Consider the following 27916-nt stretch of genomic DNA (forward strand, 5'->3'; position numbering starts at 1 on the left):
GCCAGGCATGTTTTAAATTTCTGAGACTACATGTTTCCTGTTCCTGTTAGTTATGATGCCAATATTAATAAAAACAATGAGCTCAAGCCAGGCCAGAATTAAGTCTTGCCAGTGGGCTCAGAAAATGAGGATGCTTCTTGCAGTCTTTAAAACTCAAGTAATCCCCTTCTTTTCTGCACTGCATATTTAGTCTGGTCTAGACACACTGAGCTACTATGCTCACAGTCTGCATTGTGAAGCCAAGCATCTACCCTTGAAACCTAATGCAAGGGAAACTCCCAGGAATCTACAAGGATGATGCCAGCTAAGACTCCTAGAAATTGCTGGTAGGTAGCCTGAACTGTTTGCCATTGTTTGTGATCAGGCAACACTTCCAGTGGAGGGAGTGGGACACCAACCAGCCACATAACCTTTGACCTACAGTAGTCTGTCCTGCCTATGGGATATGCTGGTGTAAGGAGATTGTGGGAGTGGCCAATCAATGACTGGTCCATCCTGAGATCCATGCCATGAAAGTGAGCCCACCCCTAACAATGCCTAATATGCCCAGACCTAGGGGTTAGATGGCCCAGAGACCCAAGATAGAACCAAGCACAACTGGAGGAAAAAAGTCAATGCAATGATGTCTAACAATATTCTGCTATACTCATAGATTGGTGCCTAGCCCCATTGTCATCAGACAGCCTTCATCTAGAAACTGATGGAAGCAGATGCAATGACCCATAGTCAAACAGTAGGCTGCGCTCAGAAGAGATAGAAGAAGGACTGTAGGAGCTGGCGTGGGGGGGGGTGTAGGGGAAGCTGTAGCCAGCCCCTAAGAAGGCGTGGCTACAGCTTCCCCTACAGGGGGGGCGGGTTGATCAAAGACATCACAAGAAAACTCACAGAAACAACTCACCTGGGTTCACAGGAGTTCAAAGCAACTGAACCAACAACCAGGGAGCCTGCATGGGACTGACCTAGGCACTCCACATATATGCGACAGGTGTGTAGCTTGGTCTTCTTGTGGAACTTCTAACAGTGGGAGCAGGGGCTGTCTCTGGCTTTTGGGACTCTACTCCTCACACTGGGTTGCTTTACCCAGCCTTAATACAAGGTGAGGTTCTTAGTCTTACTGCAACTTGATATGCCATGTTTGTTGATATCCATGGGAGGCCTGCCCTTTTCTGAATAGAAACTGAGGAGGAGTGGATTAGAGGGGACAGAGGGGAGGTGGGGGGAGGGACTGAGAAGAGAGAAGGAAAGGGTAACTATGGTCATGATGTTAAATTAATTAATTAATTACACACAAAAAGAAAGCTACACAGGGTTTCCCACTGTGGACAGTCAGATGTTAGTGACCCAACAAGGTCCTTTTCTGAGGTCTTCTAGCATAAATTGTTACTCTGACTCTACCATGAATCAATCTCAGGCTCTTCCCTCAGCTTTTCCCAACATTGCCAACAGCCTTAAGTCTCAAAATAAACAAACATAAATAAAAAGCTCTCACAATCACAGGGAAATAAAAGAAAAAACAAATGCAGCATCCACGGAGACACTGAAGACTTTGAGACCAGCCCGCTCTCTTCTATGTCTTCCAGACACTGTTAGCGTCAGAGCTACTCGAGACCCAAAAGGGTCACAATTATGCAGCCAGATCCTCTGTATTATTCCTTCAAGTTCTTGATCTGGCCAAGAATACATCCACTCCAAGGACACTGCAACTTTATCCATATATAGTCAGTGCCCTCAACATTGGAAAGCTCTTGCTCTGCCATTCAGGACTGCAGCCTCACCTTTGTTAGCCCCTTCTTTTTTCTTTTTTCTTTTTTTTTAATCAGTATCAGTTTTAAATTTCAATTTTACTTTGAACAAAATGAAGTTGGGTTAAGTTAGCAACTTTAGTTTACATAAGCATTTATTTGCATACCAACTTGGCACTAAGTACACGATGGGAAAAAACTAGACAAACCATAATCACATGTGGAAAGATAGTCTAAATAGACACAATTATTTATAAGATATATCTTAATTAGCCAAGATTTTGTACAGTATAGCTTGTTGGGATTATATATTTATAATTTTCATTGTGACGGGGAACTAGCATTGAGATCCTTGGTAAACATATTGTTAGGTTGGGCAGAAGTAAAAAGCAGACACGTGTGGAACAAATAAATATTGAAGGGCAAAAGAACAACTTTTTAAATCTGGTCTAGGAGAATGAGTCAGCCCCTTCTTATTCCACAGCATAAAAAACATAATTACCCACATCACGCACACACTCACATTAGGATCAACACACATACAGTCCCAGACAGGTGGTCCCTCAAAGAAATTACCATGAACAAGATGGAGGCGAAGTTCATCAAGTATCCTGGGAAACGGTCTTTCCAGGTCAGTTTATCTTCATCGTCCTGGGATGAAACAGAGACAATCAGAAGGCACAAAGAACGGATATTGATTTACTCCTATTTTACATATGTTTGCATGTCAACCATTTGTTGCTTTATGGATATTTCTGTAGTAATTCTTCCTCTCAATATCAACAATAGCCCTCTAGTTTTGATGGACAGCTCCCACCTGAAGTCTCAGGACTCAGGGTGCTGAGGCAAGAGGATCATAACTTTGATGCCAGCTTGGGATGTATGTCTCATAGCCCAGAAAATGTTTAGAATGGAGACAGCCGTTCTGACAACCACAAAAGGCTGTAAAGAGTGTCTGAAGCCATGTTTGTGAAGTGCAGAGAAAATGGAAAAGTACATTGGGTTAGCCAGCAGCGCTAACTCATCACTGTAAGCAACAAGTCAGAATCAAACTCAGCAAGGCAGGACCCCTGGCTTCCCCTCCCTTTCCTCTCCATCTCAGAACAGACCTGGTTTGGCTCTAGCAACAGTGCCATCTAGCCTCGGAAAGCTTGTACTGTAAGATGAGCACTTCTGGGCCTAAAGCTTCTTAACAGCATCCTTTGTGTGGCCATGTCAGTGCCAGGAACAATGAAGAGACCGAAGAAAGTCCTTATGACTGCTTTCCTGGGGAGTTCACAGCCTGGAGAACCAGACACTCCCGAAAAGTGAAGAATCATCTGCCAGCTTGGGAGTGAGGGCATGAGCTGTGAGGACTGTAGAGAAGGAAGGAATTGCCTTGTGTGTCTGGAACAAGTATAGGGTTGAGCTGACTTGATGGATGACAATGGCAATTATACTGTGATGGAGGTCATTAAGTTCTTAGCACTTTCACTTATAGGTGAGGTTTTCATAACAACCAAAGAATCTGGTCTCCGACTCCCAGTCTACCCAGCTTTTCTTCACACCAGGAGAACACACTAAATGCTAGATACTGAGCATTCTGGAGATATAGAAGCCCAGAAACCTGTTTCCAATCAGACTGAACCAAGTTTCCTTCACTCAAGTGAAGCCAAACAGAGAGTGGGACTTCTTGTTTCCCCCCACACTCTGGGTCCACTAGCACACTACTGCCTTCCAAGCCTGAAAATATTCTCCTCTAAGACGTTGAAAAGGAAACCCAAAGATGGGCTGAGGACATAGCTCCAAAGAGAAAACTGGATTCATTCAGGGGCTCTTCCTGTGGCCTTCCAAGGCTACAGCTAAGATCTTGATGGATGCATCTGGGTTGAGTCCATTCATCAGACCCAGTCGGAGCACTGTGGTTGGTGCAGCCTCTGGGTGGATGCTGAGGACACAGAGTGGAGAAAGCTCAGAGGGACTAGTATAGAGACCTCCAGGGCCATGGAGACAAGGAAGCAGATATAAGATGGACCAGGAAAATGGTTTTCACCGTTTTTGCATGAAAGAAGACAGCTAAGGAGTGTTGAGTTAGATGCTGTCAGGAGAAAAGCATTTGTTTATGATATAAATATTCTGTGTTTGTTGGAAGATCACCCCTTTCATGTTTACGCTGATGGGGTTTTGTTAGGAAGGCACACATCCTAACATACACACAGTTCTCGTGCCTCCAGACACTATCCAAATACAGGAAGCAGAGAGAAAAGTCAGTGTTATACACTGCCTTCCAAACTACCTTACTCGTAAAGAGAACAGTGAAACAAGTAGTTCGTTTGTTTTGTGTTTTAGTTTTAGAGACAGGATAGTCTTATGCAACACAGGTTGGCCTTGAATTCATAATCCTCCTGCCTCAGTCACCTGACTTCAGGGATCTCAGACATGCACCATTTACCTGGCATGAAGCAGTTTTTAATGACAAGAGTATGGCACTAATAAAGGAAGCCAACTAAAGCCTTCCATTCACTGGTCCATGCAAGATGCGAAGAGTCAGTGTAAAGTCTATTAGCTTGAGTACCCTCTTCCTAAAAGACACATTGCCAGTGTGTGGAACAGCAGAAAGGTAAGTTGAATTTGGACCAGAACATATCAATTCTGAATTTGGGGCTCTGAAATACTTATGTCAGCAACCTTAGTAACTTAGGTGTGTGTGTGTGTGTGTGTGTGTGTGTGTGTGTGTGTGTGTGTGTGTGTGTGTGTGTAGGCCAGGGAACAACTTCTGGTGCTGTCCAGCTTTTCATTGAGATAGAGTCTGTCACTGACCTAGAACTTGCCATGTAGGTTAAGCTGGCTGGCTAGCAATCCCTTCCAGCATTGGTTGTTGTTTTAAATATAGGTTCTGGGATCAAACTCAGATTCCCATACTTATAGAGCAAGCACTTTGCAGACTGAGCCATCTCAGACAGCCCCACAGCAGTTTCTCTATTGTAAACTAATCCTATTTCTGATTTGTAAAACAATTCTAGACATCACACTAAATTAGCATGCCTTTTAAATAAAGCCCATGTAAGCAGAGGGCCAGGAGGACTGCAGGAATATAGGAGGAACTCTTAGACTCTCTGGCTTTTAATGATGATAACAAAGCCAGTCTCACTGAAATGGCAGAGGTATTGTGTGGGTCACATGAGTGAATGCACATGACAAAGCTTTAGAAACTGTGTGACACACACAATGTGAGCTCTAATCAGCTCTGATTGCATCAAAAGCAGGTGATTATGGGGCACTTAGCTAATGTCACCATTGTTCAGACACCAGCCTAGCTGTCGTCTGCTCTTATTTCTTTGTCCCTGCTGTCTATGTTTGTGTCCCTAGACTACTGTTCCCATTTACAGCTATCTGTTCAACAAACAGGACAATAACATCTACATAGGCCCTTACAGATCCCCTTCTGGCTAACTGGGTATTTAGAAATGAAACCAGTAAGAAAGCAATAGGTGAGAACACTATTTCAATAAACTCCTGGAAGGAAAGTGACGTTGACAAAGTGGCAATTGTTCCTGAGAGGTTTTTCACGTTAATATAGTAAAATTCATCCTTATTAGAACGCAATTCTGCGTGTTTTGATGTCTCTTTGCAGTCATGTATCTACAACCCCAATGCAAATCAAAACAGAAATAATTTTTATCACTTTCCAACATTTCCTTCCTCTCTCTTTGTCCCCAGTACTAGCAAAGTCTGTTTAATGTTTAATGTCCCTCTAGTTTCAGGTCTTTGAAATGTCACTAGGTATACTGCAGTGTGCAGCTCCTTTCTAGTTTGTTGTCGCTGACTCAGCGAAGCTCACCTGCGATCTATCCCTGCTGTTGCGTAGCTCAGTAGCTTCCCCCTTCCCCAAGGTGTGGCCTATATTTCATCATATGGTTGGATTTCAGTCCACTCACCATTCACTGCCTTGGGGGATGTTTGGATTGTTTCCAGCTCATAACAATTAGGAATGAAGCCCTTCTAAAATTTGTATACAAACATAAAATTTCATGTCACTTGGGCAAGTATCAAAGTAATGGACTTGCTTGGTCACATTTGTAGGTCTGTGTTTGACATTATAAGAAGAAGCCACCAAACTGCTTCCTGAAGTGCCCAATATACCTCTATCAATAGCATGTGATAGTTCCTTCCTTTCTTTAAATACATTCCTTTAGAATAGTTTTTTTTAAATAAAAACTTAAAAGACAATGTAGAGAATTGCTATATGCCTTGCATCCAGTTTCTCATGTAAGTTCAGTACATTTCTCACAGCTCACAAACTGATATCACACAATAGGATGAACTGAAACTTCACACTCCATTTATATTGTCTTAGTTCAATGCCTGCCTTCTGGGTCAGAACTGCAGCCGAGGTACCACGTTCTATTTGGTCATTCCCTCCCCTTAGGTGCTTTGAGACATAAAAGCCTCTCAGACTTGGCTTGCTGTTGATGGCTTTGTCAGCTTGGAAAGGTACTGGTCAAGTGCTTTGTAGAAGGACTCATAACATGATCTTGATTTGAGGTTCATCTGAGGTTATGTGTTTGAGGGAGAAAGACCAGAGATCAAGGGCCATTCTTATCACTTCCTCTCAAGGGTATAGACTATGATGTTCCCTGTCACTAATGATGGTAACCCTGATTCCCTGGGGTGTGTTTAATTTCTCTGAGATGCCCCCAATTCTGTACTTTGCTCTTTAGAAGGAGGCACCCACCTCCATATATGAAGTTGTATATCCATCTTCAGGGGAGCAATATCCACAGGTGTGTGTGTGTGTGTGTGTGTGTGTGTGTGTGTGTGTGTGTGTGTGTGTGTTTAGTATATATTTTTAATGTATTGAATGTCAGGAAAAAAATGGCTATAGGAAGATAGACTCAACCTTTCTCCAAACTCTAAAAACCTAATAAAACACAAAAGAATGACAATGATAAATGCCAAGCCATCAATAAGCATCATGCTCAGCTTAGAATTGGCTTTGGGCTTCAAAGAAAGCAGGATGTTGGCTTCTTCCATTCTCTTCCTTCCAGGACGCCTACAATGAACAGAGGCCAGGCAGCAGCAACATCTGGACTCATCTGCCTCCTCACCTGCAGGATACGAACAAGAGCCGCTGTAATGGGAATGGAATGCTCTTGTTAGAATAATCATATACCAAGCCTGTGTTCCTGCAAGTATTGGGGACAGTATCCAAAAGAAGGAAAGAATCCAATAGATTTAGAAATCCAATACCTGGCTCTCATCCTTGTGCCCACCTCGGATTAGCCAAGCATCTTTGGGTGTTGTTATTGTTTGGTTTCTCTGAACAATATTACAGTATCCTCTAGAATAAGGCAAGTGGAAAATTTGTCCTACTGAGCACTAGAGGAGAATATGGTGGGTGAGGCAGTCCTTGGAGAATGGCAAGTTCTCTGTAGACAGACTTGTGAGTTGTGTCACTTCTATTCAGGATAATGACTGAATACCAGGCTGCACCAAGTACTGCACTAGTGTGAGGCACTGGGGATACAAAGAAGAACTCACAGATTTTGTCCCCAAGAAACCTTGACTGTGGGGGAAACAAATGAGAAAGATTAACACAAATTATAGCATGGCATAATACATGCAGAATGCCATGGAAACAGAGGACTGGGTCGTTTCTTATTTGTTATTAAAGGTGATGTTTTCTCAGACAAAAATGATGGCGATATTCCAGAGAAAGCATCAAACCATGTATTCTAGTTTGCCTTCTGTTGCTGCGATAGAACTCCATGACCAAAAGCAACCTGGGGAGTAAAGGGTCCATTCCAGCTTACAGCCTATAGTCCATCATAGAGTAGTCCAGGCAGGAACTGAAGCGGAGGCCATCTGCTTCTCTGCTTGCTCTCTATGGTTTGCTCATTTTACTTTCTTATAAACCCCAGGACCACCTGACCAAGAGTAGCACCACTCCTAGTGAGCTGGGCCCTCTCATATCAATCATTAATGAAGAAAATATCCTATCGACCAATCTGATGGAGACATTTTCTCAATTGAGGATCTGTCTTCTGAGATGGCTCTGGCTTGTGCCAGGCTGAGAAAAGAATAGCCAGCACCCTATGTTCAGAAGCCCTGACAAGCCAGTGCCCTGTATTCAGAAGCCCTGACAAATCAGTGCCCTGTATTCAGAAGCCCTGGCAAGCCAGCACCCCATGTTCAGAAGCCCTGACGAGCCAGCACCCCATGTTCAGAAGCCCTGACGAGCCAACACCCCATGTTCAGAAGCCCTGGCATATTACAGTGTTCACAACCCTCAGACAGGTCAGAGTGATAAGAGGTAGGGTATGTAGACAGAGTCAGGTCTTAGGAAGAGGAAGATTAACTCAAGAGCTGGAGCCCAGTGCATCTCTCACCACCACCTAGAGACCCAGAACTCAGAACAGAGTGCTACTTGCAAGTAGCGGCTAGTCTGAGCTCTAAGGCTGATCTGGTGAAGATTTTATGGAGAAGTCAATCTCTTTCTTTCTCAGAGCAGCCTGTGGTTCAAGGAAAGAGGTACTGCCCCCATGGCAGCCAGATCTCTTGGCCCTATCTCTCTGCTCAGATGTTTAGAAGACTTTTGCTGGCTGTCCCTTCCATAATGAAGGGTTGCTTCTAAATTGTTAACTCTAAATAGTGTTTAGGGGCCTTTAAATTGTAATTCTGTTTTAATATCACACAAAATCTGTTCTGATGGTGGTCAGTATTAAAGGCAACTCTCTCTGTGTTCACTTTCACGTGTTAGAAGAGAGGAGTGGAGGAAGTCTCTATTATCTTTAAGCCATTTCTCTGTCTATAAAATCCGCCTTTATGTTTTTACATTTTTAACTTATATTTTACATTCCAATCCCAGTTCCCCCTCCCTCCTCTCCTCCTGCTCCCCCCATTGCCCCCCTCCTCCCATCGGCTCCATGGAGAGGGAATGGCCTCCCCTAGGAAGTCTACTAAGTCTGTCCCATCATCTAGTTGAGGCAAGACCAAGGCAACTCACCACCCCCACACTCCTGTGCCTAGGCTGGGCAAGGTATCTCTCCATATAGAATGGGGTCCACTAAGTCAGTTTGTGCATTAGTGTTAGATTTTGGACCCACTGCCAGTGGCCTCATATATTGTCCCAGTCACTCACTGTCACTTATATTAAGAGAGTCTAGTTCAGTCTTATGCAGGTTCCCCATTTGTCAGACCTGAGTCAGTGTTCTCTCACGAGCTCAGGTCAGCTGATTCTGTGGGTTTCCCCATCGTGGTTTTGACTCCTTTGTTCATATTGTGGGTCCTTCCTCACTTTGATTGTACTCCAGGAGCTTGGCCCATTGGTTAGTTGTGGATTTCTGCATCTGCTTCCATCTATATCTGGAAGAGGGTTCAAGCTTCTCTGGGGTTATGCATTGTAGGCTGGGTATCCTTTGCTTTCTGTTGGGTATCTACTTATGAGTGAATACATACTATATTTGTCTTTCTGTTTTGGGTTACCTCACTTAGGATGATTTTTTCCTAGTTCAATCCATCTGCCTGTGAATTTTAGGATGTCATTGTTTCTTACTGCTGAGTAGTACTCTATTGTGTAAATATACCACATTTTCTTTATCCATTTTTCATTTGAGGAGCATCTAGGCTGTTTCCAAGATCTGGCTATTACAAATAATGTTGCTATGACATTAGCAAGTAGATGTCCTTGTGGTATGAATGTGTCTCCTTTGGGTATTTGCCCAACAGTGGTATTGGAGGGTCTTGAGGTAGGTTGATCCCTATTTTTTTCTTCTTGTTTACAAACTTTTATTGAGATACAATTCTTTTTTTCTTCCGATGTTTTTTTTATTTGAATTAGAAACAAGATTGTTTTATATGTCAATCCCAGTTCCCTCTCCTTCCCCTCCTCCCCTACCACCTCTCCCAACTAAAAACCTACCTATCACATATCCTTTCTGCTCCCCAGGGAGGGTGAGGCCTTCCATAGGGGATCTTAAAAGTCCATCATATCCTTTGGGATAGGGCCTAGGCCCATCCCCATGTGTCTTGGCTCAGGGAGTATCCCTCTATGTGGAATGGGTTCCCAAAGTCCATACCTTTGATAGGGATAAGTACTGAACTAATACAAGAGGTCCTGTAGATTTCCAAGGTCTCCTCACTGAAACCCACATTCATGGTGTCTGGATCAGTCCCATGCTGGTATCCCAACTATCAGTCTGGGAACCAAGAGTTCCCCATTGTTCAGGTCAGCTGTTTCTGTGGGTTTTACCAGCCTGCTCTGGACCCCTTTGCTTATCACTCATCCTTCTCTGCAACTGGATTCCAGTTCAGTTCAGTGATTAGTTGTGGGTGTCTGCTTCTACTTCCACCAGCTGCTGGATGAAGGCTACAGGATGGCATATAAGTCAGTCATCAATCTTATTATCAGAGGAGGGCATTTAAGGTAGCCTCTCCTCTGTTGCTTAGATTGTTAGCAGGTGTCATCTTTGTAGATCTCCAGACCTAGTGCCTGATTTCTCGTAAACCTAAAATGTCTCCCTTTATTATGGTATCTCTTTTCTTGTTTTCTTCTATTCTTCCCCCAACTCAACCTTTCTGCTCCCTCATGTCCTCCACCCCTCCTCTTCTCCCCTTCTCATTCTCCTAGCTCCCTCCCCCCTCCTCCCATGCTCCCAATTTGCTCAGGAGATCTTGTCCCTTTCCCCTTCTCCAGGGGACCATGTCTTTCTTAGGGTCCTCCTTGTTTACTAGCTTCTCTGGCAGTGTGGATTGTAGGCTGGTAATCCTTTGCTCTATGTCTAAAATCCACATATGAGTGAGTACATACAATGTTTTTGGGTTACCTCACTCAGAATGGTTTAGGTCATGATGAAGAGGCAGGGGCAGGTGGATCTGAGTTTGATCCCTAATTTTATGAGAAATCACCATACTGATTTCCACAGTGGCTGTACAAGTGGTTGGCACTCCCACCAGCAATTGAGGAGTGTTCCCCTTTCTCCACATCCTCTCCAGCATAAGCTGTCATTGGTGTTTTTGATCTTAGCCATTCTGATTGGTGTAAGATGGAATCTCAGAGTGGTTTTAATTTGCATTTCCCTGATGACTAAGGATATTGAGCATCTCCTTAAGTGTTTTTCTGCCATTTGAGATTGTTCTGTTGAGAATTCTCTATTTAGATCTGTATCCCATTTTTTAATTGGATTATTTGGTAGTTTGATTTTGAGTTTCTTGAACTCTTTGTATATTTTGGAGATCAGCCCTTGGTCAGATGTGGGGTTGGTGAAGATCTTTTCCCATTCTGTAGGGAACTGTTTTGTCTTGTTGACCATATTCTTTGCTTTACAGAAGCTTCTCAGTTTCAGGAGGTCCCATTTATTAATTGCTCTCAGAATCTGTGCTACTGGTGTCCTATTTAGGAATCATATCCTGCGCCTATGAATTCAAATGTATTTCCCACTTTCTCTTCTATGGGGTTCAGTGTGGGTGAATTTATATTGAGGTCTTTGATCCAATTGGACCTGAGTTTTGTGCATGGCTATAGATATGGATCTATTTGCATTCTTCTACATGTTGACAGCCTTTTATACCAGCACCATTTGTTGAATATATTTTCTTTTCTCCATTCTATATTTTTAGCTTCTTTGTTAAAAATTAGATGTTCATAGGTGTGGGGGTTGACATCAGGTTCTTTGATTTGATTCCATTGGTCCACCTGTCTGTTTTTTATTCAAATCCAAGTTGTTTTCATGATTATAACTCTATAGTAGAGGTTCAAGTCAGGGATGGTGATGCCTCCAGATCCTTTATTATACAGGATTGTTTTGGCTATCCTGGGTTTTTTGTTTTTCCATATGAAGTTAAGTATTTTCTCTTTTGAGGTCTGTGAAGAATTGTGCTGGGATTTTGTTGGGAATTACATTGAATCTGTAGATTACTCTTGGGGCCAATACAGGTATTGTATTGTATTGGCCCTTACCTTCATAGATTACCCCCAAATTAAACCCAAAAGCCTTGTAGAGGCAGAAGCTTTTATGGACAGGGTCTTAGTTTCTTTGGGGACTCTTTGGCAAAGGGACTAGAAACAGTCAGATGGCACAGCACCTAAGTCCACAGGCATGCCTAAAGCCCAGGACAAAACACAGTGTAATTTGTGGCTAAAGTGGAAAACATTATCTGTTGCTCTCACTGCTCAGTTTTCCCAGAAGACACAGAAAACCACTCCCCGAGGTCCTGCTCATTTCCTCTGGCTCCCCAGAGAGCTTGCTGTTTCAGTTTCTGTCTCTCAAGCTAGCTGCCTGCTCCCCCAGCAGTAGGATGAGCTCTTTCTCTCTGCTTCCCCAATGCCAGCTGCTCTGTTAGGTACCCTGCCTAGATTCCAGTAAGTGACAGCTTCTCCCCACTCCCTCTCTTAAGGGGAGATAGTTTTCAACAGTGGCCACACCAGTCTTGAAAGAGTCCCAATAAAGGGCAAGGGACAGGAAAGTTTTTGTTCCTCTCCAGGACTTGTCTACACTCAGTGCCTTTTATTCAATAACCAAGGTGCCAGGTTTTGTAGAATGGAAAACAATAAACGGACATTTTCAACTATTGTGAATTTTTATGTAAAGGTTGTGCCCTTTGAAATCAATTTCATGTGTAAATGAATAAATCATGAGTCTTGCCGCCACCCATGTGTTCTTGTCAGAAGCCTAAATGAGCATTGTTCACTGTTGTGTTCACAGTGTCAGTCAGTTTCAGCCTTAGCCTACAAATAGAGCCATCACTGTTATTCCAGGATACAGTCCACACTCATCTCAAATAGTGCTTATTCTTAACTAGGACAGCAGACAGAACTATTTTCAGCAACAACCCAGCAATAGTTAACCAGCACAAGAGGCCCTGCAATTAGACTTCATCCTGGTATCCGATAGCATGAGCTACGCTGCAATGCTCCTTTCAGATTCTGCTAAGAGTGGTTAGCTGTTCTCCTACATTAACAGCTAGGTGTGTGAGCAGATGGAATAGGACTCCGACCTGGAAATTAGGTACAACATGAGGAAGCACATCGGAGACCTTCACCAAACCTAGGAGCACCAGCCAAGGGAGGAATCTCCCCCACGGTGCACAGAGAGCAACATATTCCCTAAGCTAGTTCTGGTACCACCTGGAAACACATACAGAGCTACTGTAATATAAGCCGATCAAGCCAGCTTTGATATCAACATGGGTGCTAATCAATAAATGTCTCCCTCCCTCCAACATGGACTGCAGGCAAAACATGGTCAGCCCAGACCCTTATGCCCTTTCTCTGAGTCCAAATTCTCCATGACCAGGTATCTTCTCTATGTGGATAAGCTGAAGGCATCCTCGAAGATTCCCATGGGGTAATGGAAGAAGTCCGTTTCCAGTTTCACAAAGAACAGAAGTCCAAATGGGGAAGAAATGGAGGAGAATGAGGTGTCTGCTCTGTGGAATATCCAGGAAATCTCTGCCCAACTTCCTCTTCCTCACCCTTGCTCACTGAGGACCGAGGATGAGGCGGAACATGGGAAGGCAGGTTGTATGAACTCTCAACAGTCTCTGTATGTGTTTACTCACCATACCCTGTGGGAAGGAAAAGGTCCAGACCTCTACCTGCACTGATGACTGCAGAGCCCCCTGAACTGCTGAAGCTCCATTCATTCCGCACACCCATGAGCACCAGTCCCCATCCAGAGCCCTAGATAGTGCCAGTGAAAATGAATTAGTTTTGGCCCCCAGAATGATCAAGAAAAGCTAGCCACATCCAGCCTTCCGATGCCTCCAGTGCAGTGGCACCTGCCTGGGCAATGGTAAGTGGCTTAACAATGATTTTTCTAAGCACTTTCTGTGCACTGTGGACTTGAGGGACCGTGTGTTAGCCTTTGTGCCCAAGATTCTCAGTTGTGAAAGAAACACATCTCACTAGACAGTTCCAGTGCAGTGGGGCAGTTGTTATGGTATTCTTTTTTTTTAAGTTTTGTTCATTTGTTTGGTGTTTTAAGACAGGGTTTCTCTGTGTCACAGTCCCAGCTGTCCTGAAACTCACTTTGTAGACCATGCTGGCCTTGAATTCTCTGAGATCTGCCTGCCTCTGCCTCCCAAGTTCTGGGATTAAAGGTGGGTGCCACCAAAGTCAGGCTTTCACCCTCCCTTCCTGTGGTATTAAAGAACTAAGAAGAACTCCTAATTTTTATGTCTTCAGAAAAGATCTAGGATCATACATGAGTGCTCTCGAACTTGTGTGGTAAACAAACCCATGCTGGGAGAGCCAAGTGTAACCAGGACAATTACTCTGTCTCCAGAGGCTAGTGGACCATGGCTGATTACACTACCATCCATCCACCCCCACACACACCCATCCATCCACCCACCCATCCATCCATCCACCTACCCATCCATCCACCCATCATCCATCCACCCATCATCCATCCACCCACACATCCATCCATCCATCCATCCACCCATCATCCATCCATCCACCCATTCATCCATCCATCCACCCACCCACCCATCCATCCACCCATCCATCTACCCACCAACCCATCCACCCATCCACCCATCCATCTGTGCCTCTATGCATCATTCACTGTGTACTTCCTAATTTAGAGCAATTGTTCAGGATTCTTAACCCTGATTCCCAATGGTAGCTTTCTGAAGCAGGAATTATTAATTTTATTTTATACAGAAGGAAATTAAAACCCACAAAGATTCATGACTTGGCCAGTAATAAACTGGAAATAGCTGGCCTCAGACTTAATCCCAGTCTAAATAATCTCAATTAAAAAATTATTCTTATTCTCCACATTTTGTTCTTCAGTAAATTGGATTCTCTAAATACCAACAAACATTTCACACAATAGCCTCTCTTAGATGTTTATAGTGTTAATTCAGATTGAAGCCCCTCTGAGGTTCAGCCCTGTTCTCACTGCAACCCAGCATTCACAGACTTTTAAAATCGTGATTTTTTTTTTTTTTTTGCTAGAAATGGTCCATTTTCATGGCAGCTTGAAGAAAGCTGCTCTGTCACCTTTTGTGGCCTGGGAGAATCCACGGTTTCTGTCCCTGAGAGAGGGATTGCTTTTTTATTTCATAAGCCAACCATTAACCCATTCCCTATACTTTCGTGATGTCCTCTCTCTTCCTTCTCTGAATCACAACATGTCTCTACAAGGAACACCAGGCATGTGTGTTACTAGACCCCAAGAAGTGATGATTTGACATGCAAGTGTTCTTTAAGACAGAGTGTCACTTTCTACCACAGAGTCCACATGGTGGCTTCTTCTCATTCTGTTTCTTGCTGGGCCTTACACTGCTATTAGTTGAGGGGTGGGGATCATCTCCATAGTTACTTTGGAGTAACTATGTTACACCCAGTCACACTATGTTGTGAACTATCACATCAGTGGTCTTCCTTTCTAAATCTTTCAACTGGCAGCTCAGAGAGGGCATTGCTCTGTCCCTATTCCTCTATTCTCTTCCTCTCTCTCAGGGTTCTTCCTAAAGAGGCATATTTATAGAACACACACAAAGATGGGTACCCTGTGCCCAGAAGGACTTTACTGGTTGCACCTAGAAAATAAATCTGGTTACTGTCTACCCATACCTGGAACTAAGGACCAGGGGCCAATGTTCACCTGAGAGACTTTCTGCCTGAAGTCTGCTCTACATCCCAATCCTGCCACCCGGGGAGCCAGCACACACCATCTCCTCACTCTGCAGCCCTGATTCACCACATTGTTGGAGAGTGACAACCAGGGAATCTGCCACCGCAGCTGCTCCAGCCAGGCCCCTGATCTATACCACAGGCTACAGAGCCACCTCCTCATGTTGCCAGCTGGAGGATTTTTTCCCAGTGATCTCAAGTCATCTCAAGCATTTAATATCCAAGAGTAGTTATTGTTGGGCCCAAAAGCATACACAGAACAGTTCTTTACTTAGGGAAAAATTATGTAGCTTAACTGAGTTAAGCTTCCTTGTCTCCACCTTTAGGTCCTGGGCAGAGGGCAGCCAGGGGTCTCTGGGATGCCATGAGTTTGATCAGAATTTATGGGTGATAATGGCTGCTTCTTGATTATCTTCTGAAACAGGATCTGTGGTGATATCTTGTTTGTACAAATAAAACTGAAAGATCGAAGAGACAAAGGAGCAAGCCACAGCCAGACCTTACCAGCTTCCCAGCTGAAAAGAGAGTAACTTCCTGCTTCCTCCTGCCTATGTTCCTTTCTCTCCACCCAGCCATCTCACTTCCTGTCTCCACCTCCCTAGTGCTGGTTTTAAAGACGGTACCACCATTGCCTGGACTCTATGGTTAGCTAGCAACAAGCTTCACCCTTTGAGCTTCAGACACACTTTATTTGTTATCACCACAAGAATCAGAACAATGAAGCCTGAGGTTGGGAAGGGGAGGGTAAAACTACCCCACCAAAATGATTAGACAACCTGGAATAATGCTACCCAAACAAGTACTGCCAAAAAGGACAGTCTCTCCTCCCCTCCTTCTATCCTTATTCACCACACAGCCAATAAATAGGGATGCTGGGAAGGAGGGGGCAGAAAGGTGGGGAAATAAGGCTCACATTTTTCTGTCTCCAATGAAGTCACCTTACTGTTCTCCAATTTTACCCTTTCTTGAGTCTGGCAATGAAAAGATGAGGCAGTTTCCTCATGATACATTAGAAGCAAGTCTCACCTCCAATGGTCTGTGTTAAGGATGCATCTTGTATAAAAGAGTTACCTTTAGCCCTGAAATGACTTACTTTTATGACTAGTATATGGTTTGCAGGTACCCCCAGGGGTCCCTGTATTGGGACTTGATATTCACCATAAAGTATTTAGAACAGAGGGCAGGGAGGAAACCTACAGAAACAACTATCCTGTTTGTGGGAGCTCACCAACCATGGACCAATGGCTAGAGAGCCTGGATGGGACCATCCCAGGCCCTCTACATATGTGTGACAGTTGTGTGGCTTAGTTTATTGGTGGGACTCCTGGCAGTGGAGTGGTGCCTGTCCCTAAGGCTTTGGCTGGTTTTGGGGAACCTCTTCCTAATGTTGGGTTGCCTCACCCAGCCTTAATACAAGGAGAGGAGCTTAGTCCTACCTTAATGTGATATGTCATGCTTTGCTGGCACCCAAGGGAGGCCTACCCTTTTCTGAGCACAGATGAAGGAGGGGTAGATACGGGGCTGGCAAAGGGAAGGTGGAGTAAGGAAAGAAGAGGGTGAAGGGAAGCTGTGGTGTTTAGGAGTATGGCCTTTGGAACATCATAGTATTAGTTAGGTTTCTCAAGAGAGTTTAATTCTGAGTAATGGATTCATGGATAGTATCTACTTCTCTGGTGTGGCCATTCTACATTTTTTTAAAAAAAGATTATGTTATCTGTATGAATATTTTGCCTGCATTTATGTACCATATGCATGTCTGGCTCCCACAAAGAGAGTATCTAAGTCTTTGGAATTGGGGTTATGAATGGTTTTAAACCACCATGTAAGTGCTGGGAAGTAAACCTGGGCCCTCTGCAACAGCAACATGTGTTCTAAACCATTGAGCCATCTCTCCAGCTTTGGTATGGTCACTCTTAACTTAGTCATTTGTTAAACTGACCCAACAAGTACTTAGTACTTGTGTCAGGATGCCAATTTTAGGGAATGTTAATTCTTACTGGAGGAGAAACTAGGAGGTACACAGCCCTCCTGCATATACCCTCAGCATTTGGTTCAGGCTGTCCGTATGCACGGTCTATTCCATTCTGTTACTCCCGTGTCTCAATGCAGAGAAGACTGTGAACTCCCTAAGAGCAGCAAGTGTGCCTTCTTCACCTCCCACATTCTGGCAATCAGCACATAAAGAAGCACATGAAGTATTTGATGAACTGAGAGAATTTGCTGGTCCTTCATAGAAGTTGTGTCCCCTAAATATATGGCTATTACAGCCCTATAAAGAGCCAGTGAGCCCACATAAAACTTTACAAGTCTGCTGTGCCTCCCCCTGAAGACACTCAAAAGAAAGCTTCTATACAGGGACAACAGATAATAGAATAAAAACAAGTACTGGGAAGTGAGAGGCAGGTTTTGAGGGATGGCCCTATTGCTTAGTAGCTGCATGGCATTAGATATGTTTCATGAAATAGGTCTTCTCATCACTAAGAAATGGAGAAATACTGTCTCCTTTGTCACCTCCACACATGTGCTAGAAGGTAAACACCACCGAATTCATGCTATTATAAGTGTAGATTGTACCAACATTGACAGAGTAGCTCCAGTCTGTCAGAGGCTCTGGGAATCACTTCCTTGCCATTATTTCATCCCATGAGGTCTTCATACTTTGCTGTGAAGATCAGTGATGAGCAAAGAGAGATGAGAGATGTAGATGAGAAAGACTGGCCCTGAACTGATAGTTATTGAAGCTGCACTCCAACTAGACTCTTTCCTGTGTTTCCATGTGTGTTTGACATGCTCCCAAGGAAACACATATTTAAAACAATCCTCTCAGCAGTGATGAGAGATGGGACTTCCCAGTCCCATCTTATTCCCAGGAAATTGAGGCTCAAGGCTAGAGGAACCTACAGGTTCCACTGGAGGCTAGAGGCAGAGTTGGTCTAGGAGGCGGCTTCTTACTGCCATACAGTTTCTTTCCACCTAGCCCTGGGAAGATGACTACCTTGTGTGGCTTGTACCTGCCCACTCAGAATCACACTTTCTCTCTGAAAAGGTCCCTTCCAATGTCTAGGTTTGTTCCCAGATATGGTGGATCATGGTAAAAATGTGTAGTCCAGGAAAATGGATCTCTACCTCTTCTCTGTGCCATGGACACCATTCTTCCCATCATTCTTTAACATTTAAGGCTAGTGTACCTCCCCAATTCACCATTACCATCCATAACCTTCTACTAAAGTCCCAAAGGGTACTCGATGAGCATTGCTAGAGGTACAAAAGTATCTTCAAAGCACAGTGCTACCAAAATGTTTTTCTTTTAAACTTCATTAACAAGTGGTAAAAAGAGAGAGAAAGATGAAGTCTTTGCCTTCAAGAAATTGCTCAAGAGTTGTGAAACTGCCTTCTTAAGCTCATTTTCTTTCTGGTCAAGTTTGTGTGTACATTTGAGGACACCTGGGAATTGTTATATGCTTCAAAGGAGTTGGCTCACTTCAGTGTACAGCATGTATGTGCAACACGTGTGTGCGCATGCCTGCATGTACATACAAAAACCTTTAGGAGTAAGAAAGTAGAAAAAAAGACAAAACACATTAAAAATCTCTTCTCAAATACACTACCCACAGAGGCAAGAGCATAGAAATGGGCAATTTAAGAGAGCTTGGCAACACCATGAAAACACAGTGTCAATCAAAGAGTCAATACCAGAGCATTAGAACAGGTAAATGCCACAGGAACTTCTTTTCCTTGGAAGACTCACATGGTACAATCCTGTCTTAATTTCAGAAAGTCTTTCCTATAAACTTAATTTTTAAATAGGTAATGTATTATTATGTTTCAAATCCATATTCATTGTGAAAAAAATTTTTCCTACCACCTGTGCTCCACCTTCTCATTTCTCTCTCTCACCTCTTCCTTCCCCTAGGTTGATTACTAATATTTTAGATAGTCTTACAGAATAGCTTATTAATATGCAAATAACTACATGTATCTAGTTTTCCCTCCCTCCTTACACAGAAAGGGACACACTATACACCTTGCTGAGAAAGGTAGCTGCTTCTCCTCCTCCTCTTCCTTCTCCTCTTGATTTTGATTCTGGGCCTTAGACCCAAAGTCTGACAATTACTAGACAGGCATTCTGTTATAAATCGATATCCCTAACCCTAACCCTTTTCTATGCTTCTTAATTTGATACAGAGTCTTGTTAGGTCCTTGAACTCATTCTAGGCACAACTTAGACTTACAAGCATCCTACCTCTGTCTCCCGAGGAGCTGGGATGAATGGATGCACCACCAGGCTCATCTTCAGCAAGGATTATGCTATCTTTAGCCCCAAGATAAAGAGATGGGGATTAGCCCATTTGCAATGATAGGGACACAGTGAAATCATGTCAAAGCAGAAGTGGAGTGGAGTGACACCAGCCTTTTGTTTGGAGTTGTTCCTGCTGCATGGCCTTGTGTCCTGGCCACATAAAGCTGTTGTGGGAAGCACAGGCAGGCTTCTGGGGAGCAAGCAGCCTGTCATCTTAAGTGGTTTCCAATCTCTCCTGGCAATCTTGCCCAAGCACATATTGCTTAGTAACCCTGCTCCCTCATAGATCATGCAAAGATAAACTTGAGCCCTCTGCTCTTCAGATGGCTCATGTGCCATCCATCCCTGCAGAAGCCTTTGCCCAGGGCTCTGTTCCGAGTAGCCCCTTCATAAGATAAACATCAGCTGAGCCTGAACGATCACTAACTTTCAGTTTAGTAGTACCCCATTAAAGGAATTCCTGACATCGTGACAGAGAACTGGCACATTTCAGAGACAGCCCAGTGGCAGCTTTGGTAGCACAAGCATTTCTTAAACCAGTGACCACCTCACGCTCTCCTGCCAGAGAATTAGCAGTCTCAGGCTTCTGGTGTTGGAGCATCTTCAGATCTGTGGGTTCTGTTGATGGAGCCTGACAAAGTCCACTGAGAGGGCTAAACAGGAAGACAGGGGTCACATAGGGGTCAAGCTGCAGCAAAGTTTAGGAAAGGAATGAGAAAGCCACCTTTTGAAGTCCTCTTCTGGAACAATCCCCTCTCCCTTTGTCAGCCTTGAGGAGTCCTTACCAATCAGAGACCCTCTGATTTGAGAGTCCTCAAGGCATGCCTGGGTCACATGCACATAGAAGGGCAAACAAAACAAAAACAAGATCCCCCAAATAGAAGACCTCGTTAAGAATTTGTTTGATTTTCATTTATTTACGTATTTTTGAAACAACCTTTTTCTAGGATAACAGCCTAGGATAGCCTGGAACTCACTATGTATCCCAGGTTGACTTGAAACCCCTGGTGATCAGCCTGCCTCAGCCTCCAGAGCTGAGGTATGGGCCACCACTCCCTCTCTTGGAATTTGAGATAGGGACTATTTTTACTACCTACTCCACTATCATAGCTCATATTCAGTTTGTGGTAGCTGATAGGCAAGGGAAAGAAGAATTAAGCAAATCTGTATAGAATAGTAACTTTCTAAACAGACTGTCAAGGTACACATGCTTTCCAGGGTTCCCCGAGTATCTCAGTTCAAGTCCCCAAACAGTGAACTGGGCTTCCATCCTAATCTTTCTGTAGGGAGCCAACACAGTCATTACCTCCACATAAACATGTCAGCCCTACCCACATGGATCCTGGGAAATCTCTCCCAGCCGGCCAGCATTGAAACAACTTAACTGCTTTTGGCAAGCAGCTCCGTCTCAAACACAGAATGGCTGGCATGAGACTCCCTCCCGGGTCACACAGCCTTCTGTTGGCAGTGGGGGCCATATCTTCTAAGAAGACACAGTCCCCGAGAACAGTGCAGGGATCTGGCTAGTCACGGAGTCTCACTTCCTTGCCCCTAGAGAAGTTCCACAGAATCGGTGAAATTAGCCTTACAGAAAGTTTAGCAGGCTGATAGGTTGTTAGTGTTGGATAAATATTTCATAACTTGGCATCGTTGTTATGGCTCTTGGGAACTCACACAGCCTGTGATGTGGGGTCAGTACTTGAAAGTGGAGGCATGGATGGCTGAGTTGGCCAAAGTCTAATTTGTAGCCTTACCAGAATGTAGTCTCGGGTTGCCTGGTGTTTCTGTTTTATTTCAAACCTAGGCTAGTTCCTGGCCCTTAATAAATACCAATCTCTCCCACCCCTCCCGCAGCCATGAATTCCTTGTCGATCTTCATCTAAGGGTAGGATCTAGTGAGATGTCCCATATCCATATTGACATGCCTACCGCTGTTGTCATTTTCATAGGGTGCCATATTGTTGTAATTCCATGGGTGCAGCTTCCTTGCCATACACAGAAGATGCTATCTCAGCAGACTTCCTGGTTCTCTGGATCTTATAATCTTTCCTTCCCCTCTTCTACGGTGTTCCCTGAGGGTTAGCTGGAGAAGCTGTTTTGTAGATGTATCAAGTGGGACTGGATACCCTACAGTCAAATATGTTCTCTGCAGTTTTAAACAGTGGTGGATTTCTGTAATGGACTCTGTCTACTGCAAAAAGAAACTTGTCTGATGAGGGATGATGAGAGCTACACTTTTTTTTGCATAAGAATAAGTATAATACTGGTAGAAATTATGCTGGTTTAGGAAAGTGGCCGGAGGTAACAGGTTCTTCTCTAGGGTCTGTGGCCTCACCGGCCATAGGCAGTAGGCCAGGCTTACAGTACCAGGCACAAATTCTCTCCCACTAAGCAGGCTTTAAGTCCAACTAGTTGGCTATTGGTTACCCCTAGGATATAGGGCCACTGTTGCACCTGGTAGGATACCTTGACATTGTCATTGCTGTGGTTCATAAGCATTATATTTGGGTAGGACTCTTGATTGCCTTCTCCTTTGACAGCTTGCATAGCTCCTTCTGGTACTATGAGAGCTAACTCTTAGGGAAAAGTCTTCAAGGTCAGACCCAGGTCACTTTCTCCAAGATCGGTGCCTGACACGTGTGGTGTCTCCAGCAATCTTACCTTTACTTTCTGGGAGGCAACAAGGCAGTAGCAATAGTCTATATTGTTTGGGGACCCTCCTTACCAACATCTCAAAAACAAGTTTTTCCATGCCTGGCAGTGGGATTTTTGTTAACCCCAATAGGTGATCTAGCCCTAAATGTCCTACGTGTGTGTGTGTGGGTGTGTGTGTGTGTGTGTGTGTGTGTGTGTGTGTGTGTGTGTGTGTGAATGTGTATATATGTATGTATTGTATGAATATGTATATGTGTTTATGTGTGTAGAGAGTGTGAGTGTGTGTATATGTATGTGAATGACAACAATAATTAAAGAATAAGAGTCAATAAATTTGTAAGAGTCTGTAGGAGACATGGGAGGATTTGGAGGAGTGGAGAGGGAAATGATAATATAAATACAGTACTCATGTGAAATTCTCCATAAGACTTAAATTTAAGCCGGGCGTTGGTGGCGCACGCCTTTAATCCCAGCACTCGGAAGGCAGAGGCAGGCGGATCTCTGTGAGTTCGAGGCCAGCCTGGTCTCCAGAGCAAGTGCCAGGATAGGCTCCAAAGCTACACAAAGAAACCCTGTCTCGAAAAACCAAAAAACAAACAAACAAACAAACAAAACACTTAAATTTAAAACACTTACCAGTATAGCTGTCTACGTAGCAATCTACATATATATCTAAGAAAATTGGGAAAACGTATACCAAAAATTAATAAAAATAAATATTAAATGAATGTAATAAAACAAAGAAGGTAGTTTTGAGCCTACATAAGGCAACTCCAAATCAGATGTCACACTTTCATATATAGAGTTGGCCCTCCCTGTCTGTAGATTCTCCATTCACAAATTCAACTAACCAGGGATCATACGTATGTATGTGCACATATATGGATGTGGACATGTGTACCACAATGCACACGTGGAAGTCAGAGGACAACTTGTAGGAGTCAGTTCTCTCCTTTGATCTTATGGTTCTCAGGGATAGAACTCAGGTTATCAGACTTGGTGGCAAGCACCTTTACCTGTTGAACTGTCCAACTGGCCAAACTATATGTTTAAAAATGCATCTGTCACCAGGCAATGGTGGTGCACACCTTTAATCCCAGCTCTCAGGAGGCAGAGGCAGGTGGATCTCCATGAGTTCAAGGCCAGCCTAGTCTGCAGAGTGAGTTCCAGGACAGCCACGGCATTTACACAGAGAAACCGTGTCTCACAAAACTATAAAAGGAAAAAACTGCATCTGTATTGAATATACTCAGATTCTTTTCCTGTCACCATCCCCTGGATAATTTGGTGGAGCAGCTATTTGCCTGGCACTCACATTATCATAGGTATTATATGCAATTTAAAATATACAAGGAGATGTGGGTGGGTTTATGAAAATACCATGCCAATTTACACAAGGGATGTCTGTGGATTTTGATATCTTTAGGAATCCTGGTTCCAGCCAGGGCTCATCAGACCCATCTCTTTCCATTGTGACTCTGCGGCTTGCAAAGCCTCTGACACTCAGTATAGCAATGCATTAGCTCTTAAACCACTGGAATTCTTAGATTCGGTCTCAAATCTGGCACTTTAGAGAGACTTTCTGGATGACTGGCTTTTCTGGGGACAGAGGAATACTGGCCATCACTTTCTCTAAGTCCTATAGTTCCAAACCTTCAAGTTTGTAATATGAAAGAGCATGTGAACTAAATGTCACTTTTCACTTTGTGTGTGTGTGTGTGTGTGTGTGTGTGTGTGTGTGTGTGTGTGTGTGTGTGTGTGTGTGTGTGTGTGTTGTGCTCATGGAGGTCAGAAGTCAAGGTCCAGGTATCATTCCTCAGATGTTATCCACCTTGTTTTTTGTTGTTATCATTGCTTGCTATGAGGGGTTTGTTTGTTGTTTGGGGGAGTTGCTATTTTGTTTGTTTGTTTTGAGACAGGGTCTCTCACTGGCCTGGAGTTCACTGAGTAAGTGAGGCTAGCCAGTCAGTGCAAGGGTTCTGCCTCCCCAACACTAGAGCTTGCCTTACATTTTTAACAGGTCTTGGGGATCCCCCTTGTACAGCAAACACCTTACCAGCCGAGCTAGCTCCCCAAGCCCCTTGACATTTTTGTTGTTACTTCTAGTTACCCCAAGTTTGTGTTACAATAATTCTGTTCTAACAATCAAGAGATGAGGCCCCCTGACTACATCTGTCATTATATTACTCGCTCTAAGAACAACCCAGTTCTGGGATTCCCATCGTGATGACCTCTGCATCCACCTGGACCACTTACTTACGCAACTCATTTGCAGGCCCCAATGTAAGGGCATCGAGAATAGGATTTTTTCATTTACTGAAAATAGATTTTTTCATATAGTATATTCTGATTACAGTTTCCTCTGCCCCTACTCCTCCCAGTTCCTTTCCACCTTACCTCCCATCCAGATCCATGCCCATCCTGTCTCTTCATGAGAAATACTTTTACTTGCAATTAAATGACTCTTTGAAGTTTGGGAGATTTGTAGATATATCACTTTAGCTTTCCTTTTCCTTTTGTTAGCACACTCATTTCTCTACATCCTCTCCTGAACACAAGGTGCTTGAGCCAAGAGCCATATTCTTTTGGGATGGCAACTCTATGCAATTCTTTGCCTGCTTCTCATCTGGGTCCGATTCTCACCAAGGAAGAAAGAGGTTGGTCCTCTAAGTTGCAGGATCCAGATAGGACAGGAGGGAAGTAGGGCTGTTAGCAAGAATCTCTAATGAGCTCTGGAAGGGACGGTGACCTCTGGACATCTAGACACCATTGTGGGCAGCATGCTTTAGAAAAGCAAGAAAAATGATCCTATGGAGAGACAAGAAAGCTCCCCCGCCCCCAGGCATGGCTCTGCTAAGAGGGAAACATGAAGGGCAGTTCCTGTGTACTGGTGGGATAAACACATAAGGGCAACACTCTTGTTTTAGAAGCCCCATGCCAAACAGGGAGGCGAAGAATGGCTCATTGTTCACAGTAATTATTGGGTGAAAAACTCAGGCCACAAAATGTACAGCACATCTCACTTCTTCTGCACACACAGACACACAGACGCACACAGAGAGAAGATGGAATTCTACCAGATTGTTAACAGAGATCCAATTAGGAATGGTTGTTGGCTTTGGTTTTTTTTTTTTCCTTAAAAAATTATCTTTACCTTCATTTTTTCCTCCCATGAGGATTGTTTTTTAGGAAAAAAAAAACCTCTATTATTGCTAAATGCCCCAGCAAGATTTTGCAAATGGAAACTCTAAAAGTAAAAAGGGTTTCCCCTTTAAAATGTCATGTCAAGGTAGCACTATGTATGTCAGTTACTTAACCACTGGGACAAAGTATGTGACAGGAACTGCTGAAGATGGAGGGTTATCTTGGAGCACAGTTTCAGAGGTACTGCCTGTCCTGCAGCAGTAGGTTGGGGGCACGAAGTGGCCCAGGGTCAAAGCTGTCTTGTCTACTGTGGAGTTTCTCACGTGGCAGCCAGACCTGGATGCAGGGATCTCAGATGGAACTAGAAACAATTACAATCTTTAAGGCCTGACCTCAGTGACTCACTTCTGCTAGTTAGAGCACATATCCCAAAGATTCCACAGCCTTCCAAAACAGTGGGACCAACTGGGACCAAGTATCCAAACACATGAGCTTGTGGGGTCATTTTACATCCAAACCACAGGAGACATCAACTCAAAGAGGAAACATGAGCTTCAGACACAACGATGTTCTAGGGACTGAGGGAGGTGCGCAGAGTCTCCCTTGGACATTCAGAAGACCTTGGGGTGTGCTGGGGAGGCCTTTGACACCTGCTGGCAAAGGCACAGCAATGAAGAGGACTAATTTGAGACACATGGAAAAAGGAAACCAAGATGCCATTAAAGACAGCAAAATCAAGCTTTCGCTGCTTTAGAATGCAAACATTGCCCTTTCCCTGGAGTCTGGAGATGTGAGAAGGTGAATAGACACCGAGATCCATGTGATACTCAGAAGAAGAAAGTTCACAGCCTCTATCCTCCTCTTCCAGCCTCCCCTCCTCCTCCCACTCAAGTGAGATGCAGCTTTGCAGAAAACAGCAATAGAATCTCAATTCCACCAAGTCCCTTGATGCCTGTGGGTGACTTGGGACACTATTCCATGTCATTTCTTCCTCTGAAGGGCAAAGGTTTGAGAACTACACCTACCCTCATCTCTCACCAAACTACTGTTCCTACCTATGTCCCCCTGAGGCATAAGAGCAGGTGAGAGCTTGGCTACCCAACCCCAAATTGGTGGCTACCTGTGAGGCCACCTTTGAAAGATGTCTCACTCCCAATTAAAGTATGCCCTCCCACCTACTCTTCAGTGGAAGTAGGGTTCTAGTTTCTGATGCTTCATGTGGTACCAAAGTAGCCATTTCTTCGGTGGCTCCCGCCTCTGTCATAATTGATGATAGTACCTTGTGAAGGGGTATAGAAAGGGGTCCCTTGATAGAGCATACCCTTAGCATGTAAGAGGCCCTGGGTTACTAGCATGAAAAGAGAGAGGAGGGTTGAGAGATGAAAAAAAAAAGAGCAGCATTTCAGAATGAATGAAAGGCTTTGAAAACAAGTTGGGCAGATAAGCAAGAGAGAAAATGAGAGTAAAGGGAAGAAACCCCACCTGAGAAGTGAGAATGTAGACAGACAGCCTGCTTCTCTCCAAGGCCATTACACTCCACCAGACAGAACCAGTTCCCTTCTGAACAGATCCTCTTCTCAGTACTAGTTCGGAGACAGTGGCCTCTGAATAATTGAAGCTGGCAGATTTGACAAGTCTTGTCCTGTGGTGGCCTTGGAGATGTCCTGATGATAATTGATAAAGACTCCATTTGGAATACTACCTACATAGCTTGATCACTACAAATCCACCCTCCACTAGATGCGACAGCATCATTTATGAACAGAATTCTGAAGGGCTGTCCAACCAGAGAGCTGGAATGATTCCCAGAAGCTGGCTCCAAGCCTGACCATGCTAGAGCCGCTCAGGGTACCAACTGGATGGCACCAATCAGAACCCATAAAGAAAGGCTGGCACTGAAGAGACCATGTTTTCTGTGTAAAAGGACACGTGAAAGCAGATGCTGCGGACTGGGGTTAAGTTTTCCAAGACATTTTCTGGAGCATGAGGCCCAGGAGGACTGAACACTTCCTATGTGGGGATCTTCCACACTGTGTGGAATGAACCGGATTTGTAACTGGTTGAGTCAATACCCTCTGGACTGCTGACTTCCTAAGTGGGAAAAGAATGTCCTCAGTAGCATCACTCTCCTTGTCTTTTCTCACCAACATTTTCTTATCAATGACTTGGGTCAAGAGAAGAGAAGCTGTAAACTGGCAGATTATCCCAACTTAAAATGAGTAAATGCAGCAATGGTTGACAAACGGAGCATCATGAAGACTTCCTTAGTGGCAAGACTGGCTGAGGTTAGCATGGGGGTTTGAAATGGACACTGGTGAGGACCTACAATCTGCTTTGGAAACCATGTGATGATGTGAGGACAGTCCATGCAATGTCAGCTCACGGGGACAAGACTTAGGGAATAATGTGCCATAGCACAAACCCAGGAGTGAATACAGATCCCTCTTTTTC

The 27916-nt window shown here is 44.0% G+C and overlaps 1 protein-coding gene across 1 annotated transcript in view; it reads right to left on the bottom strand.

Moving 5' to 3' along the window:
- Positions 1–27916, bottom strand: part of Ano2 (anoctamin 2) — a 258087-nt gene that overhangs the window by 73701 nt on the left and 156470 nt on the right. Inside the window, exon 13 of the mRNA XM_035448746.1 lies at positions 2319–2393. Within this exon, the coding sequence (XP_035304637.1) occupies positions 2319–2393 (75 nt within the window). The remainder of the gene's footprint in view (positions 1–2318; positions 2394–27916) is intronic.

Source organism: Cricetulus griseus, chromosome 8 (genome assembly GCF_003668045.3).
Source record: "Cricetulus griseus strain 17A/GY chromosome 8, alternate assembly CriGri-PICRH-1.0, whole genome shotgun sequence".
Lineage (NCBI taxonomy): Eukaryota > Metazoa > Chordata > Mammalia > Rodentia > Cricetidae > Cricetulus > Cricetulus griseus.